Below are 19870 nucleotides of genomic sequence, written 5' to 3'. Positions count from 1 at the left end.
GACGACACACGCGTGTTGCGTTTTATATACAGTGCGCATGCGTGAAACTCCGCCTGCCCCTGACGTTCTTTCTAGATTATTCTCCGCCTCTTCACTTTCGGCGCAGTGGGGAGAGCACATGACGGAGAGAACGCAGGTGCACACTAATAATAGTTCCACTAACGAGGAGGAGGGTGAGGAAAGCCCGGAGCCTGAAATGTCCCAATACAGGAAGAGAAGATTTAAGGCCTCAAATATGTCTTTTGGAGATGGTGGACATATTGAACAGGACCGACTATGATGGGAAGTATGGACCTTACCCAAAATCAAATATCAGAAAGGCCAAGATCATGACTAAAGTTGTGAAGAGTCTTCATCAGAATTTTGGGGTACGCCGATCCAAGGATCAGCTGAGAAAACGCTGGTCAGACCTGAAACTGAGGGAGCACTAGCAGTACATAAGGATCAAGCGTGTTCTTGAAAAAATTAAGTAGTTGTTGTGTGTTCATACGATTATTATTGCTTGCATACTGCCCCATGTTCTTTGATTTCATGTTGTTCCGTTTTAAAATGGCCACTTTCAAGTTCATGGTTTCATTCGTTCGTAAGAAACATCGTTCTGCAGGTAAGTATTCCAGCTTAACAAAGTGTCCACAATAATGTTCTCACCTTGGAACTCGACCAAAAAACACAATTGTACAACACTTCCAAGCAATGTTTCATATTCCTATTTCTGCCCTCTGTGTGCTAAGTATTTTTTTTTACATTCTCATAGGGGAGAGAAGACTCGGCAAGTATGAGGACACCAGGGACCACACCCCTACCAAAGAAGGGCAACTTCAAAAACCAGAAACAGAGGAACAGGAGGAGGAGGAAGGAGAGATCGTTGAGGTTGGGCAAATTGTCACCACAACAGGTGAGTGTCAGAGAACACAGCTTCCGGTAAGCTCATCAATGTATGTCACCATATTTTTATTACATGGTGTATTTTTGCTTTGTTTTGTAGGTGATGTGGAAGAAGATTCCCGTTTTACCAGTGAAAGTGCCCAGATCCTGATTGGGGAGATAATGGGGTGTAATCGGGATTTTGAAAATATACAGCAAAACATTAATGATGTTAAAAATAAAATGAGGAACATCATTTATGTTTTGGGGAGAGTATGAAACAGAAAAAACTAGATAGGGTTTTAGTTTTGCTATTTTAAAACACAACTTTTGTATTTATCGAAATTTCTAATTTGGAAGATGCACAGAGTGGGTAAACATGCTCTATCTCCCATCATGGGGGATCAATGTATGCGTTTTGTGTAAAGTGGCTGAGATGAAGGGGTTGCAGCCCCAAAGCATGTACACCATGATGGGAGATAGCACATGTTGACACACTGTGTGCATCTTCCAAATTTGGATTTTCCAGGGGTGACACCTCATGTGATAAGGGCAATATCAGCCCAGTTTGTACATACTCATGTCTGATATTGTCTTCACTTTTCAAAGTTGAACTTTGTAAGTTCCTGTGTTCTGTATTTTACGCTTTGATACATGCCTGTTTACACCAAAACACCAAGTAAACAAAATTTTGCTTAAACTCTGTTTTTGATACACACAATTTCTTGGTTTGTTGTAAAAACCTTTTCTAAACGCACATGTGAATGTGCTTGGATTAAAAAGATTAATTAACAACAATGTGTGGGTTCCTTTTTCATTGCGCCAAAAATGTATTTGTAGTAAAATTTTAGTTTGTGCTGAGAAGGAGTGTGATTTACTAAAGGAAACTCCACTTTGCACTCCAAGTGCAGTTTCAGGTGTACTTTTGCAGTGCACTTGTAGTGAGGTGTAAATTTGGACAATCATGCGATTTTCCTGCCATGGTGCTGAAAATGAGCACGAATTTGTTCAGTAATGCAATACATACATTAGTTACCAAAAAAAAAGGTGTGTGTGTAGCAGACCCTCAGCATAATAAGCTTACCTGAAGAAGAGACTGTCCCCTCATGTCGCTCTGAACTTGGGTTTGCACTGTTGTTGAAAAAGGCACAACTTGAAAAAACATAAATTTACCTAGGAGACACCTAAAACCAAGTCAAGCAGTAAATGAAGGAGTTTCAAAGAAAAATGTATTATGAAAATGCCTCTATGACATTGTCTGGCATATCAATGGCCCCCCTACCCACAAAGTAGTCCATGTATTGAGTTCTAACCTCACGGGCGCTTTGGGGGGGCAAGCCAGGATGAGCAGGTTCAAGGCCCGTGAGGTTATCTTTATTTTCCAGAAAGTCTGCTTCTTGTTGGCCAACTGAGACCGCATAGTTCACAGAAACTTTTTTAAGAAAATTGTGCAGAACACAGCACGCCAGCACTATGTGATTCAGTTTGTATTCCGGCATGGGAATATGCATAAGAAAAAGGCGGAACCGGCTGGCCAGTATACCAAAAGTGTTCTCCACCACTCTTTGGGCTCTGGGCAGGCGGAAATGAAAAATCCTCTGGTCTGGGGTGAGGGTCCTCATCGGGAAAGGCCGCATCAGATGGTTCGCCAGGGCAAACGCCTCATCCCCGACGAATACGAACGGGAGTCCTTCCTGATTCTCCTCTGGGGGTGGCAAGCCCAGACTGCCACTCTGGAGATGCCAGTAGAACTCCATCTGTGTGAAGACTCCACCATCCGACATCCGTCCATTTTGCCCCACGTCCACATACAAAAACTCATATGTCGCAGACACCACCGCCAACATCATGATACTATGAAACCCCTTATAATTATAATAGTACGACCCCGAGTTGGGTGGTGGGACGATGTGGACGTGCTTCCCATCTATTGCTCCTCCACAATTGAGAAAGTCCCAACGACTGGCAAAGTGGGAGGCCACAGTCTGCCATTCCTGTGGCATTGAAGGACACTGTGGAGTGAAACAAGAACCAAAATTAGTAATTTGACAAATCAACATTGCAAGCAGATTAGACACCAACATATTTGGACTAAATTAGTCAAACATTTTGGGAACTGAGTATTAAAAAGCCTAAAGTCTAAGGTCCCCTTATGAGAGTCATCACCCCCCATCCCCCCATCTGATGGGCCCTTGCTAAAAAAGGAGGGAGGATGTTTTGGACAGGTAACCCTCTCCACTTGATTGAGAGCTGAATGCCTAAATAATGTGTGATACTTTGGGAAGCCCCTCCTTAGTTACACTATTGGCAACCCACCGGACAGGTAAGAAGTGTCATAATCCCAAAAAGAAAAAAAAATGGAAGCACATTTTGACATTCTGCTATTACATATCCAGATAATTAATATGTTGAAAAACAAAATAAAAATAGCATTTGAAAGTATTGAGGCAGGCCCTTGCACTACATGCTTAGGTGAATTCATCCATAAATGTGATCATCAAAAAGGTAGGTATAGTGTGTATTGTCTTTGGTAAAGTCATCAGATAGAGGATTGCTATCAGCTGAGCTAGCAGTTTGGGGCAGGGGGGTTCCTAATGAGTTTCGCACAACCTCAAAAATTAAAAAAATGTCACTCTGCATGAATTGAAGCACACACATCACATTTGTAGACATTATAGGGGGTGTTTAGGGGAAAACAATATTATGGAGCTGACAAAAGACATTGGTAAGTGACTAGACTATAGTTTTATGGGCCAAGAAGAGCATGGTGGTGAAGTTAGTGAGGCAAATATGCCTGAGGACAAAGGGGCAGAGTATATGAATTAGAGCATATTGCAATGATGGTAAGTAGGGAATGAGGAAAGAAATGCAAGACATTAGCAATCAGGAAATACATAGAATGTGATGTTAAAGGATAAAACTTACCTTCATATAGTCCTTCTGCAGGACCTGAATGATGGCAGAACAGGTCTCTGGAATAATGATCCCCAGAGCCTGGGGGGAGATGCCTGTAGAGAACTTGAGGTCCTAAAGGCTTCTCCAAGTCGCCAAGTAGCGCAACGTGGCAATGAGCCTCTGCTCCGGAGTGATGGCTTGCCGCATGCAGGTATCCTGCCTGGTGATATAAGGGGTCAGCAAAGCCAGCAGACGGTGAAAAACGGGGTCCGTCATCCGGAGATAATTCCTGAAATCATCAGGATTATTCTCGTGGATCTCACGGAGCAAAGGCATGTGCAAGAACTGGTCACGCTGGCGCAACCAATTCTTGGTCCACAAACGCCTCCCCTCCCTGTCCATGGACCGGGCTTGTGTCGAAGTAAGAACCCAACACGAAGCCCCTGCACAGCACAAACTCTACGACGAGTACATAGACGAAACATGGTTTAAAAACGGTAGGCTCGTCAGAACGGACAAGAGAAAGCACCGATAAACAGCAAGGCCTGAAAGAACGACCTGAATAGCAGAAGCAAGCAGACAATAAGAAATGCAAATCAAAGTGTACTATACCAAGATATAGTCCACAATGATAAACAAATACTTACTGACTGCACTCACTGATTATCAGATACGCACACACAAGCACAATCCAAAGAGCAGTAGCCATCTGAATCACTAATCTGAAAAGCGCAAATCGTCTCTCACCAAACTTCTACTAACACGCGATAGACACGAGATCAGCAGCAGGAGCCCAAAGGGTGCCGGACGTGGTGCTGAACTTTCCTCTTCTAGTCCCGCCGTACACGGTTTACGTCACCGCGTTTTTGGCAACCGGAAATTCTGACAACTTGGTCCGACCGTGTGTATGCAACATCACTTCCGGACCTGGTCTGGAATTAATCCGTCGGAATAACTCCGACAAATTTGGTCGTCGGAATCTCCGACCGTGTGTAACTTCAAGTGCAACTCCCACCACCTTTTCATCATCTTCTTCAAATACAAGTATTTCCACAGAGCCATACTTAATAACCTCTGCAACCCCTACTAAAACTACCCCATCTGCTCCATTATCTACAACCATGACCACAGTGCCTTCATCCGACACCACCAAAATGCCACTCACTCCATCCTTTACCCCCATTACTCCATTTTCTCTTTCTTCTACAACAATAGCTCTGCCATCTTCGTTTTCTACCATCGCAAATTCACAATCACTTCCGGACCTGGTCTGGAATTAATCCGTCGGAATAACTCCGACAGATTTGGTCGTCGGAATCTCCGACCGTGTGTACAAGGGCTTAGATGTAACTTCAAGTGCAACTCCCACCACCTTTTCATCATCTTCTTCAAATACAAGTATTTCCACAGAGCCATACTTAATAACCTCTGCAACCCCTACTAAAACTACCCCATCTGCTCCATTATCTACAACCATGACCACAGTGCCTTCATCCGACACCACCAAAATGCCACTCACTCCATCCTTTACCCCCATTACTCCATTTTCTCTTTCTTCTACAACAATAGCTCTGCCATCTTCGTTTTCTACCATCGCAAATTCACAATCTCCTACTACAACCATTACTTCCCCAATAACATCTACCCATTCCTCCTCAATTCCAGTTACTTCTACTACAGGATCCAGCCCACTTTTCTCTTCCACAAGTTAATGGATTTCACTCATTTTCATGTAGCTAACACTTTAGTGGAAAAAGCAAGTGTAGTAGCTTCCAACATTTCAGTAGATATACATAAACCTATATTTAAATGACATGCTTGTTTTACATTCTTATTTATTTGAATATTTCCCTTAACATATGTATAGCTCAAAGTATTGTGTTGTATTACTTTTTATTGTTTCTAATAAATATAATCTCAATGAATTTGACAGTCCTTTCAATTTCCTCTTAGATGTTACTTCTTCATCTCCCACCACCTTTTCAACATCTTCAAGTGCAAGTACATCCACGGAACTCCCATTTTCATCTTCTACCATCACATCCACATCCCCTTATAACTTTTCTACCATGATCTCGACAAGAACATCTACTCAGTCTTCTTCTATCCATACAATGTCTACCACAGTATCTAGCTTGCCTTCCTCTTTCACAGGTGAATGGATTTCAGTTATGTTGATTAATTCAACAATGCATTTGAGAAAACAAGTTTAACTGTTCCCAACATTTTGAAAGAATCACATGAATTAATTAAAAAAGGCATGCTCATTGTACCTTCCTTTCTGCCTGCTTTTTTATTTTTCCTAAACATATGTACTGCTCACAGTACTTTGTTGTATTGTATTTTTTTTATTGTACCTAATAAATATAATCACAACAAATTTAACAATATTTTTTATTTCTCTCTTATGCTGCGTACACACGAGCAGACTGTATGGCGTACTTAGTTCGTCATACAATCCGACGGACAGTCCGTCGTACTTTCGACTGAACAGACTTGACCACACACGGATGCACAAACAGTCCGTCGAAAGCTTGCGCGATGACGTGTACAGCACGTACGACGGGACTAGAAATAGGAAGTCCAAGACACAGCAAAGCACCCTTCCGCCGTGTAAATCCTTTCTGGGCATGCGCCATTCTTAGTCCGTCGAACTAGCATACTGACGAGCGGATTGTCCGCTGAAACCAAAGTACGACGGACAGAATTTCGAAAAATCCGAAATTCTTAGTACGCCGGACTGCACGCTGAAAAAGTCCGCTGAAGCCCACACACGAGCGGATTGTCCGCTGAAATGTGTTTCGACGGACTAAGTACGCCATACAGTCCGCCCGTGTGTACGCGGCATTAGATTTAACTTCAACTGCAACTCTCACCACCTTTTCGTCATCTTCTTCAAATACAAGTATGTCCACAGAACCATACTCAATAACCTATGCAACCCCTAATAAAACTATCCCATCTGCTCCATTATCTACAACCATGACCACAGTGCCTTCATCCGACACCACCAAAATGCCACTCACTCCATCCTTTATCCCCATTACTCCATTTTCTCTTTCTTCTACAACAATAGCTCTGCCATCTTCATTTTCTATCATCGCAAATTCACAATCTCCTACTACACCCATTACTTCCCCAATAACATCTACCCATTCCTCCTCAATTCCAGTTACTTCTACTACAGGATCCAGCCCACTTTTCTCTTCAACAGGTAAATGGATTTCAGTCATTTTGATGTAACTAACAGTTCAGTGGAAAACGCAAGTGTAGTAGCTTCTAACATTTCAGTAGATATACATAAACCTATATTTAAATGACATGCTTGTTTTACATTATTTATTTGAATATTTCCCTTAACATATGTATAGCTCAAAGTTTTGTGTTGTATTACTTTTATTATTTCTAATAAATATAATCTCAACAAATTTGACATTCCTTTCAATTTCCCCTTAGATAAAACATCTACTTCATCTCCCACCACCTTTTCAACATCTTCAAGTGCAAGTACATCCACTGCTCTGCCATCATCATCCTCTACCATAACTTTTACATCCCCTTCTACATTTACCACCATGACCTTGGCAATAACATCTACCCAGTCTACTTCTGTTCCTACAATGTCTATCACAGTATCCAACATGCCTGCCTCTTCCACAGGTAAATGGATTTCAATTATATTGATTTACAAAACAATTTAATTAATAGAGTTTAATAGTTTTCAAGATTTTGAAAAAGTAATATAAGCTACATTAAAACAGTGGTCCCCAACCTCCTTGGCACCAGTGACCAGTCATGCGGAGACAACCCCTCCAAGGACTATAGGGGAGGTTTTTGCTGTTAGGAAATAATGGGTCCACTAGTGCTTTTTCATGAGTTTGCAACCCAGGTGTGAACAGGGCCTATAATAAATTCGAAGCATGTTTACCAAGACTAGACTCTCCAAAGACACAGGCATGCTATACATGGATCACTTTTTATCAGAAGGTTAATGTCATGTGTGGCTGAACCTTTAACTAGAAAAATATTCTCTACCCCAATACCCCCTTCCAGTCAGTTGATATTGCTGATGTTGGTTATCTCTAATGACTTAGTACAGGATCAGGGTAGAAGATTGGTTCTAGGTAAATAACCTGCTGTGACACCTGACAAGTGGACATAACAAGTAGAGAACTTGGATGATTCATTCAAATTCACAGCCAGCAATCCTGGTAATCTTCTCATCCATCATCTGATTCACCTGAAAGTCCCAGTAATCCTATACTCTGCACACATATCCTCCATCAAGTGACTCTGAAACGCTATCAATTCCAAAAAAATAAGCAGAAAGGTATTGGATGATCAAGAGAAGGAGTTGAACTTACAATATGAAGTTTTGATCTTAGCAAACCATCTTTGCAACACATCTGTCCCAGCTCTGCAGATGGGCAAATATGCATTTGCATGACTGCCGTTGAACCGACACAAGGCGAAGGCCAGGCGGAAATGGGAGATTCAAAATAAAGCCTTGCCAGATCTCTGCCCAACCCACGCTGCATGTCAGCCATTAACAGGCCACAAACTGGCACGGATCCACAGCCCGAGGGTTAGGGACATTTGCATTAAAATCATGCTTGTTTTACCTTCCTTTTTGTTTGCTTTGTTCATTTCTTCCAAACATATGTATTTTTAACAGTACTTTGGTGTATTTTGTTTTTTTATTGTTTTTAATTAATATGATTACAACAAATTTAGCAATCTTTTTTTTATTTTTCTCACTTAAATTTAACTTCAACTGCAACTCCAACCAACTTTTCAACATCTTCTTCAAGTACACGTAGGTCCACTGAACCATACCCAATGACCTCTTCTTCAGCTGCAATGTTCATAAGTGTAGTAGTTTGGAACATTTTAATAGTTATAGGTATAACTTATATTTAAAAGACATGCTTGTTTTACATTCTTATTTGTTTAAGCTTCCCCCTAAATATTCTGTATTTAAAGCTCAAAGTAATGTGTTGTATTCCATTTTAATTTTTCTAATGAATATGATCCCAACAAATAGGGATGAGCCGAACACCCCCCTGTTCGGTTCGCACTAGAACTGAATTTCGACTAACACTCCACAGAAACTGCTCTTATAAAACTTACAAATTACCTACTAACCTCAAAAAACAATGGACACTATTCTGTACTCCTTCTTCTGGATCTTTCAGCTGCCTTTGATACAGTTGACCACCCCCTCCCCCTCAAAAAACTTTACTCCTTCGGTCTCCATGACTGTACTCTTCAGTGGCTCTCATCCTACCTATCCCAATGCGACTTCAGTGTCACTTACAATTTTACTTCCTCCTCATCTCTTCCATTCTCTGTCGGGGTCCCCCAAGGTTCTGTTCTTGGACCTCTCCTAATTTCAATCTACACCTCTTCCCTGGATCAGTTTATTGCCTCCAATGGCTTTCAATATAATTTCTATGCTGACGACACCCAGATCTATCTCTTCACCCCTCAACTCACTCCATCAGTCTCCTTACACATCACTAACTAACAGACATATCTGTCTGGATTTCACACCACTTCCTCAAACTCAACTTGTCCAAAACTGATATAATATTTCCACCCCCATGTGCCTCTTCCCCTGACTTTTCTGTCAAGAGCAATGGCACAACCATCCAGCCATCCCCACATGTCAGGGTGCTAGGTGTTATCCTGGACTCTGAACTCTCCTTTTGTCCCCTCATCCAATCACTCTCCAAAGCTTACTACCTCTACCTCCTCAACATCTCTAACCTATGTCCCTTTCTAATCAATGAAACCACAAAACTCCTGATTCACTCCCTGGTTATCTCTTGCCTCGACTACAGCAACTCCCTCCTCATTGGCTTACCTTTAAATAGACTATCCCCCCTTCAGTTAATCATGAATGCTGCTGCCAGACGCATCTACCTTACAAACCACTCAGTGTCTGCTACCCCTTTCAGCCAATCCCTTCATTGGCTGCTACTTGCCCAACTAATTAAATTCATAATTGTAACAATAAGTTACAAAGCCATCCACAACTCAGCCCCCAGCTACATCACTAGCCTAGTCTTAAAATACCAACCTAATTGTCCTCTTCATCCTTCAAAGACCTCCTGCACTCTAGCTCCCTCTACCAACCTAATTGTCCTCTTCATCCTTCAAAGACCTCCTGCACTCTAGCTCCCTCATCGCCTTCTCCCATAGTCACCTCCAAGACTTCTCATGAGCCTCTCCCATCCTCTGGAATTCCCTACTCCAATCTGTCGGGCTGTCTCCAAATCTATACACTTTTAGGCAATCCCTCAAAACTTTTCTCTTCATGGAACCCTATCCTCCCTCCACCTAACAACTGCCCTTCTATTTTCTTCATCAGCTCATCCCCCACATGTATTACCACTTTGTATAACTTGACCCTCCCTCCTAGATTGTAAGCTCTAAAGAGTAGGGCCCTCTGATTCCTCCTGTATAGAATTGTATTGTAATTGTACTGTCTGCCCTAATGTTGTAAAGTGCTGCACACAATATCGGCGCCATATAAGGCTCCATGCACAGTGGAGCTCATAAATGGCAGTTTTTTTTAATTTGGGCATTTTTTTTTAAAAGCCCATAATCTCCATTCTATGTTATCCTATGTGTCCATGCACACATGGATGTTTTTGGATGTTTATCAGCAGTGGAGGTTATGGTCTATTTTCTGAACGCCATAAAATTGCGATCAAGAGCAGTCCTGGAAATGCTGGATGCAGGTAAAATGTGTTAAACAAGGGTTAACGCTGTAAAATTAGTGTTAAGCCTTGTTAGGCGTTTCTCTGCCTCTCTTCAAAATCAATGGTTCCCTATAGGAGCCCATTGATTTGAATAGAAGACGCACCAGAAGTCCTATCATCATGATCCGACTTGTGTGGCGACTTGTGTGCTGAGGATGAAGGTGAACCCCGCCAAAATGAATTGATGTGGGGTTCCCCCCTCAGACGAGGCAGAGGGGCATGGTATAGATTTTAAGGGGGACCCCCCTACACCAAAAAATCAGCGTGGGGTCCCCCCGAAATCCATACCATACCCTTATCCGAGCATGCAGCCAGGCCGTTCAGGAAAGGGGGTGGGGATGAGTCAGTGCCACCAGGTGATCACTGGGTGATGTCATCCGGTAACCCCGTCCCTTATGATGTCACTGTCCCATCATGCCTTGGGTGGTGACGTCATAATGGGTGGTGTCACCAGATCACATCACTTGGTGACCACGCCACATGCCAATATAAGGCACCGCACACACGGCATTACATCGGGAGTGAGCGTTGCATCAACATCAGAAGAAGAGAAGAGGGAAGTAGATGACGGAGAAGACTGGGCAAGAGCTGGCAAAAGAGCAGAAGATAGCAGAGGAGCCCAGCAGAAGACACCGGACAGCGGGAGAAGAACCGAAGAGAGAGCGGAGAAGTCGGAAAAGAAATTACTGTGTAGTGTGTTTTATTTTTGATACTTTTTTCCAGGTGAATGGGTAGGGGTACGATGTACCCCATATTCATTCACATAGGGTGGGGGGCTAGGATCTGGGGCCACCTTATTAAAGGAGGCTCCCAGATTCCAATAAGCCTCCCACCCACAAACCCCGACAACCAACGGCCAGAGTTGTTGGGAAGAGTCCCTTGTCCTCATCAATATGGAGACAAGGTGCTTTGGGGAGGGGCACAGGGCTCGCTCGTCCCCACCCCCTTTCCTGACTGGCAGGGCTGTGTGCTCGGATAAGGGTCTGGTATGGATTTTGGGGGGACCCCCAAGCTGTTTTATCCACGTAGAGGGTTCTCCCTTAAAATCCATACCAGACCAAAGGGCCTGGTATCTTCCGAGGGGAGAACCCCATGCCAATTTTTTTTTTCATTTTGGCGGTGTTCCCCTTCATCCTCAGCACACAAGTCGCACCACAAGTGGGACCATGATGATCCGACTTCTGGTGCGACTTTTATTCAAATCAATGGGCTTCTATAGGGAACCATTGATTTTGAATAGAGGCAGAGAAATGTGGCTGAAAGCTAGTGCCGCTAAACGTGCATTTACGGCAATGCAAAACGCTGATAAAATCTCATTTTTAAAGCAACGTTTTCCTGCCAGCAATCCAACGTTCAGAATGACCTTTTTGAGCGTCCTGTGTGCATGGACCGCAATCATCTATAATAATAATAATAATAATAACATGTGAACAGACGAAAAATGTGTGCGAGCATGTGTACACCGTTAAAGTCTATGGCACACGAGTGTGAAAAATCAAAAGTGTTAATTTTAAAGGCTTATATGCAAGTTATTGGCATTAAAAGTGTTTGGGGGACACGGGTACTGCCCGAGGGGACATGTATCAATGCAAACAAAAGTTTTTAAAACTGAAGTTTTTTCAGGAGCAGTGATTTTAATAATGCTTAAAGCGAAACAATAAAAATGTAATATTCCTTTAAATATCGTGCCTGGGGGAGGGGGTCCCTTAGTCTGCCTGTAAAGTAGCGCATCTGTCCCATGTGTATAACAGTACCACAGCAAAACTACATTTATAATGGAAAAAATTTAATTTAAAATTGCTTGGCTGTTATGTATTGCCAGATTCTGACAATATACATAAATAATCATTGAAAAAAATGGCGTGGGTTCCCCCCAGTTCATACCAGGCCCTTTGGGTCTAGTATGGACATTAAGGATAACTCCACACCAAAATTTAAAAACAAATGGCATGGGGGCCTCCCAAAATCCATGCCAGGTCCTTCAGTTCTGATGTGGATATTAAGGGGAACCCAGTGCCAAAATGTATAAAAATGTCCATACCAGACCCTTATCTGAACATGCAATCTAGCAGGCCACAGGAAAAGGGGGGAACAAGAGCGCCCCTCCTCCTGAACAGTACCAGGCCACATGCCCTCAACATGGGGAGGATGCTTGTTGATGGGGACAAGGGCCTCATCCCCCCAACCCTTGCTTGGTGGTTGTGGGGGTCTGCAGTTGGGGGGCTTATCAGATCCATTCACCAGAAAAGAGTCAAAAAGTCAAAATGACAGGAGACAGTTTGTGACAATTTCTGTAATGTAAATCCATCATCAATCACGGCGCAAACAGACCGAAAGAAAAACAACGAAATAACTCCGCCTCCATGTGACCGTTGTGACAGCTGTTATACAGGCAAGGGCGGGACCACCTGCTGATGTAAATGGGTGACCCCGCCTCCTCTGACATCACATGATGTTAGAGGGGGTGGGGTCACCTGGTTACGTCACGGATGGCCTGCCCTTGCCTATATAACAGCTGTCACCACAAAAAGACAGCAGTCGGCGGAATGCCTCCCATCAAGGCGGAGTTTTTTTTTTAGTTTTTTGGGTCCGTTGGCGCCATGATTGAAGATGGTTGGACATCGCAGGAAACTTTTTTTTTTTTTTTAATTTTTTAATAAAGGTATTGCCAAAAAGTCTCCTGTCATTTTTATTTTTTGGTGAATGGGTACAATGTATCCGATACCCATTTACATAGGGGGGCGGGATCTCTGAGCTTCAAGGTTCTTTGGAGGGTGCCCCAAAGCGCCCTCCCCATGTTGAGGGCATGTGGCATGGTGCGGTTCAGGAGGGGGGGGGCGCTCTCTCGTTCCCCTCCTTTTCCTGCGGTCTGCCAGGTTGCATGTTTGTATAAGGGTCTGGTATGGATTTTGCAGGAGACCACCACACAATTAAAAAAAAAAAATGGGTGCAGGGTTCCCCTTCAAATCCATATCAGACCTGAAGGGCCTGGTATGGATTTTGGGGGGACCTCTGCGCCTTTTTTTTTTTTTTTTTTTTACATTTTAGTGCAGGGTTTCCCATAACCACTTCAATACACTGTTATATATACTACCTGCACTGACTGAATATAGAATCTACACTGTATGTATAGTCTATGCTAAATGCAGAGTGTGTGTGTGTGTGTGTGTGTGTGTATATATATATATATAAAGTATCTCACAAAAGTGAGTACACCCTTCACAGCTTGTATAACAGTGTCAATTTGCTGTCTCCTCAAAATAACTCAACACACAGCCATTAATGTCTAAACCATTGGCAACAAAAATGAGTACACCCCTAAGTGAAAATGTCCAAACTGGACCCAATTAGCAATTTTCCCTCCATGGTGTCATGTGACTCATTTGTTTTACAAGGTCTCAGATGTAATGGGGGAGTAGGTGTGTTAAATTTGGTGTTATTGCTCTCATTTTCTAATACTGGTCACTGGACGTTCAACATGGCACCCACCTCCTGACAAAGAACTCTCTGAGGAACTGAAAAAAAGAATTGTTGCTCTACAGAAAGATGGCCTATAAGAAGATTCGCAAGACCCTGAAACTGAGCTGCAGCACGTGGCCAAGACCATACAGCGGTTTAACAGGGCAGGTTCCACTCAGAACAAGCCTCGCCATGGTCAACCAAAGAAGATGAGTAAACATGCTCAGTGGCATTTACAGGGGTTGTCTTTGGGAAATAGACGTATGAGTGCTGCCAGCATTGCTGCATAGGTTGAAGGGGTGGGGCGTCAGCCTGTCAGTGCTCAGACCATACGCCGCATACTGCATTAAATTGGTCTGCATGGCTGTTGTCCCAAAAGGAAGCCTCTTCTAAAGATGATGCACAAGAAAGGCCACAATCAGTTTGCTGAAGACAAACTGAAGACAGTTTGCTGAAGATTACTGGAACCATGTCCTGTGGTCTGATGAGTCCAAGATAAACTTATTTGGTTCCGATGGTGTCAAGTGTGTGTGGCGGCAACCAGGTGAGGAGTACAAAGACAAGTGTGTCTTGCCTACAGTCATTCATGGTGGTGGGAGTGTCATGGCCTGGGGCTACATGAGTCCTGCCGACACTGGGGATCTACAGTTCATTGAGGGAACATTGAATGCCAACATGTACTGTGACATACTGAAGCAGAGCACGATCCCCTCTCTTTGGAGACTGGGCCGCTGGGCAGTATTCCAACATGATCACTATAACAAGTGAAGGCACAACAACTTAAAACTATAAGTGACCCAATAAACATCTATAAAACTATGCAATCGATCTGTGGCAAAACCGTAAAATATATGCACAAGCTATATAAGTCTATGTGCAAACAGTAGGAGGGGGTTAAAAGCCCAGAGCAAGCAGGGCTGCCATCATAGTAGAACAGAAACCGAGTTCAAGGAAGCTGCAGTAAAAACAAGGAGAGAGGCACCTCTGAGTGCAGACTTTTAAAACAAGCTTTAATTGACATATAGTTATAAACTTACATTTCAGCAGAAAGTGACAGGCATTTAGGTGTTAAAATGGTGGTGTCAGGGTGGCGATCCTGGGTCCCGAGCCTTCTTTTTTCTCCTTCAAATGGTCTGGTCAGAGGAGGTGTCCCCTGCAGGATGGATGAGCTGGCTCTGGAAGACAACCTCAGGGCGTGGCATGAGGCGCAGAGGACGGCAGGCTGCAGGGGATGACGCCTCATGCCTCATTCTGAGCTTGTCTTCCGGAGCCGGCTCATCCATCCAGCGGCAGACACCTCCTCTGACTAGACCGTTTGAGGAAAGAAAAAGTAGGCTCAGGATCCAGGATCACCACCCTGACACCACCATTTTAACACCTAAATGCCTGTCACTTTCTGATGAAATGTGAGTTGATAACTATATGTCAATTAAAGCTTGTTTTAAATGTCTGCACCCAGAGGCGCCTCTCTCCTTTTCCAACATGATAACGACTCCAAATAAACCTCCAAGACGAACACTGCCTTGCTAAAGAAGCTGAGGGTAAAGATGATGGACTGGCCGAGCATGTCTCCAGACCTAAACCCTATTGAGCATCTGTGGGGCATCCTCAAACAGAAGGTGGAGGAGGGCAAGATCTCTAACATCCACCAGCTCCATGATGTTGTCAAGGAAGAGTGGAAGACAACTCCAGTGGCAACCTGTGAAGCTCTGGTAAACTTTATGCCCAAAAGGGTTAAGGCAATGCTGGAAAATAATGGGGGCCATGTAAAATATTGACACTTTGGGCCCAATTTGGACATTTTCACTTAGGGGTGTACTCACTTTTGTTGCCAGTGGTTTAGACATTAATGGCTGTGTGTTGAGTTATTTTGAGGGGACAGCAAATTTACACGGTTATACAAGTTGTACACTCATTATTTTACATTGTAGCAAAGTGTAATTTCTTCAGTGTTGTCACATGAAAATATATAATAAAATATTCACAAAAATGTGAGGGGTGTACTCACTTTTGTGAGATACTGTATTTATGTATGTATATATATATATATTGTACAGGACGCCGTGGCTGGGTCCTGGAAGGACGCTATGTTTCCCCTCTGTTTGGTTTGTGGTCCCTTTAAGGGAATAAAATTGATTAACCCACCTGTCAGAGGAAGTGTGTTTAAAAACAAGACAGAAATGGTAGATGGGTGTGGAGGAGTGTAGAGGACATGGTGGATGGTGTTTGTTTTGGGTTGCAGCAACAGAAGTGGACAGCAGTGTCCTGCCTGGAAGCCTCCTGGCAGGGGAAGCTACCTGCCATAAAAGATCAAGTACTGTTTGATTGAGACAGCTATTCTGGACTTTGCAAGTCGGTGAGACAAAAAACCTTTTCCTTTTGTTTTTGGGCTGCTGTAAAGCTGTTTAAGTTTAATAAACCCCTTGTTGTGTGAAAAGCCTGTGTCCTGCGATCTTGCTGGTCCCCCCGAACATTACAAGTGGTGCTCGAATGCGGGCAGGACAAAGTAACAGGCGTTTTTCTTGCTATTTTTTTTTTGCATTGGATTTGAACTGACATTTAAAGGGACAGTACAGTGAATTTATGTCCTGGGTTAAAGCTGCACAACTGTTGAAAGCTGAAACAATGGAGGAGCTAATTAAACAGCTGTCCTTGGCTAATATGCAAGCGCAGATTCACCATGAGGAAGCTAATCAGCGCTTAGCAACCCAGCTGGAGGTACAAAAAACGCACCACAATGAGGCGCTGGCTCTGCAGCAAGAAAACACTCGCTTGTTGGTGGCCCAGTTAGCAGCCCAGCAAGCAACCCAACAAGGGGTTATGCAGGCTCAGATGGCTGCCTTAAAAGAAGCAGTGCAGCAGCTTTCTCAGGGCCGTGAACAAGTGGGCGTTGCCCCTGACAACCAGGTGACCATAAGGGCAAGCCATTTTCTGCAGAAATTGTCCCTGAGTGATGTAGAGGCGTTTCTGGCTACATTTGAGAGGACGGCAGAGAGAGAAGGGTGGCCCCAGGACCAGTGGGCCGGCTTAATTGCTCCTTTCCTCACCGGAGATCCTCAAAAAGCGTATTTCGACCTACCACCAGAAGACACTAAAGACTTTCAAAAACTAAAGGCAGAAATACTGGCTCAGTTGGGAATGACTAAGGCTGTTCGGGCCCAACGAGTGCACCAATGGAAGTATCATCCAGATCGGCCACCGCAATCTCAAATGCATGACCTGGTGCAACTAATAAAAAAATGGCTGCAGCCCGAAGTGTTGTCTGGCCCCCAAATTGGGGAGCAGGTCGTGCTGGACCGATACTTAAGGTCACTGCCAGACGACCTTCAGCCATGGAGACCCCAAAACGGTGAACCTCCTTGTCCAGATGGTGGAACGATATACAGTGGTGGAGGATCTTCTTGGCCCTACCAAGCGTCAAGGGCCCAGTCTGCCACGGCCTTTCCGACCAACTGCCACCCTTCGAAAGGATGTCCCCAGGAGCCCTGGAACCAACACCCTGGAAGGCCAAGAGTCACACCTGTTACCCCCTCAGCGACCTGTTCCTGTTCGGAGAGGAGGGGATGTACAATGTTGGCAATGTCATGCCTGGGGCCATACCCGGGCCCATTGCCCATTGCAGGAAGAGCCCATGGAATGCGGGGTTCTTCGAAGGGGGTCTTTTTATGCCCATAAAGCCTGTACAACACATCTTGACCTTGGAGAGGGGAAATTTGAGTGTGAAGTCCAAGTGAACCACCACCCTGCATGGGCTTTGCTGGACTCTGGAAGCATGGTAACCCTGGTTCACCCTAGAGTAATTGGGAAGATTGGTCCAGTAAGCAAAATTTTACAGGTTGTGTGCATTCATGGGGACACTAGAGAGTACCCTCTCATCTCGGTGTCCATCTCCACAGCATGTGGCACTGGTACTCAAGAGGTGGGGGTGGTAAAGAACTTGGTACATGACATTATCATAGGACGAGACTGTCCGTTATTTGCAAAACTGTGGGGACAAGGAGAACTATCTGAAAGGTCCAGAGACTGGGAAGAAACTAGTCCCTCTGTTCCTGTTGTTGAGGGTAATAACCTTGAGATGCTGCATGTTCGTAATATGGACCCAGTTGATAAAAATGCTAAGGATTTGGTTAATGGTAATGAAAGTAGTGCTGATACTGTTAAGGATGTCAAAATGTGGGGTTCACAGACCTACCTGAACACTGAGGGGGGGGAACCTTCCCCGCTTCAGGTAATGCTGGGGGAAGAGGATGAGGAAGTGGCCTCTACCCCTGCCTTGCCAGATTTGGGTGTTCCCCAGGGGGCATTTGGTACTGCCCAGATGCAGGACCCCACTTTGGCCAGGGCACGGGAACAGGTTGTAGTAATAAATAGGGAGCCCCAAAAGCCAGGTGCTAATGAGCGGTGGCCACATTTTGCAATATGTAATGAATTGCTTTATCGGGTTACTAAAGTGAGAGAAAATGTGGTAGAAAAATAATTGGTACCCCAAGAGTATAGACGCAAGGTCCTGGACCTGACCCACGATGATGTTTTAGGGGGACACCTGGGAGTTGAAAAGACGGAGGCATGGATCGCCAACCGGTTTTACTGGCCAGGCTTGAAAGCAGAGGTAAGGAGATACTGTACCTCTTGTCCCACTTGTCAGTTGACCGCTCCGGCGACCCATTTCTGGAGCCCGTTGGTCCCTCTGCCCATAATTGAGGTCCCATTCGAGAGGATAGCCATGGATATAGTGGGTCCCTTGGTAAAGTCGGCTCAAGGTCATTCTTACATACTGGTGGTCCTCGACTATGCCACTCGATATCCAGAGGCACTACCCCAGCGGAATACCTCCTCTAAGGCTATTGCCCGGGAACTATTCCCATTTTTTACATGGACAGGTTTTCCCAAGGAAATACTCACAGACCAGGGCACCCCGTTTATGTCGAAGGTTATGGCTGATGTATGCAAACTGTTCCGGATTAAACAGCTGCGCACATCGGTCTACCATCCCCAAACAGATGGATTGGTAGAACGTTTTAATAAGACCCTTAAGTCTATGCTCAAGAGAGTGGTACAAAGGGATGGGAAAGACTGGGACTGCCTGTTACCAGCTCTCCTGTTTGCTATCCGAGAAGTGCCCCAGGCCTCCACTGGGTTTTCGCCCTTTGAATTGGTATATGGGCAGAGACCTCGCGGACTACTGTACTTTGTTAAAGAAGAATGGGAAAGTGAACCAATAAGAGTGTTCTTGAATATGTCTCTCAAATGCAGGAGAGGATCTGAACTGTGATGCCACTAGTTAAGGAACATTTACAAAAAGCCCAGGAGGCTCAACGGCGGGTCTATAATAGGGCAGCCAAAATTAGGAACTTCCAAGTGGGGGATCGAGTAGCAGTGTTGATTCCCACTGTGGAAAGTAAATTCTTGGCCAGATGGCAAGGCCCTTTCGAGGTTGTAGAAAAAGTGGGAGAGATAAATTATAGAGTCCACCAGCCAGGCAAGAGGAAACCCTATCAGATATATCATGTAAACTTGTTAAAGCCCTGGACAGACAGGGAACCAGTGACCTCCCTGGCTAGTACAAAATTTGAGCCTCGGGTTGGGGTGGAGAGTGTCCAAGTAGCAAATACCCTGTCTAAAACCCAAAGTCAGCAGGCAAAGGAGTTCTTGCAGAGAAATAAAGAAAAATGTTCAGAATTGCCAGGGCTCACTAGTGTCATAGAGCATGATATTATCACAGAACCAGGAGTCAAAGTTTTTGTCCGGCCCTACTGCATCCCAGAGGCTTAACGGAAGGCTGTTTCAGAGGAAGTAAAGAAGATGTTAGACCTAGGGATTATTGAAGAATCGCAGAGTAAGTGGTCGAGCCCGATTGTGTTGGTACCAAAGCCCAACGGGACTCT

General features: G+C 44.3%; 1 protein-coding gene across 1 annotated transcript in view; it reads left to right on the top strand.

The window, feature by feature from the left end:
• LOC143986722 (uncharacterized) overlaps positions 1–19870 on the top strand; it is a 79773-nt gene that overhangs the window by 35898 nt on the left and 24005 nt on the right. Inside the window, exons 23-25 of the mRNA XM_077485128.1 lie at positions 5713–5913; positions 6932–6973; positions 7216–7419. Coding sequence (XP_077341254.1) covers positions 5713–5913; positions 6932–6973; positions 7216–7419 — 447 coding nt within the window. The remainder of the gene's footprint in view (positions 1–5712; positions 5914–6931; positions 6974–7215; positions 7420–19870) is intronic.

This window comes from Lithobates pipiens, unplaced genomic scaffold (genome assembly GCF_037356315.1).
Source record: "Lithobates pipiens isolate NorthernLeopardFrog02 unplaced genomic scaffold, aLitPip1_a1.2 Scaffold_18, whole genome shotgun sequence".
NCBI classification, from domain to species: Eukaryota; Metazoa; Chordata; class Amphibia; order Anura; family Ranidae; genus Lithobates; species Lithobates pipiens.
The sequence above is the reverse complement of the archived record's forward strand: the minus strand, read 5'-3'. Positions and strand labels throughout refer to the sequence as shown.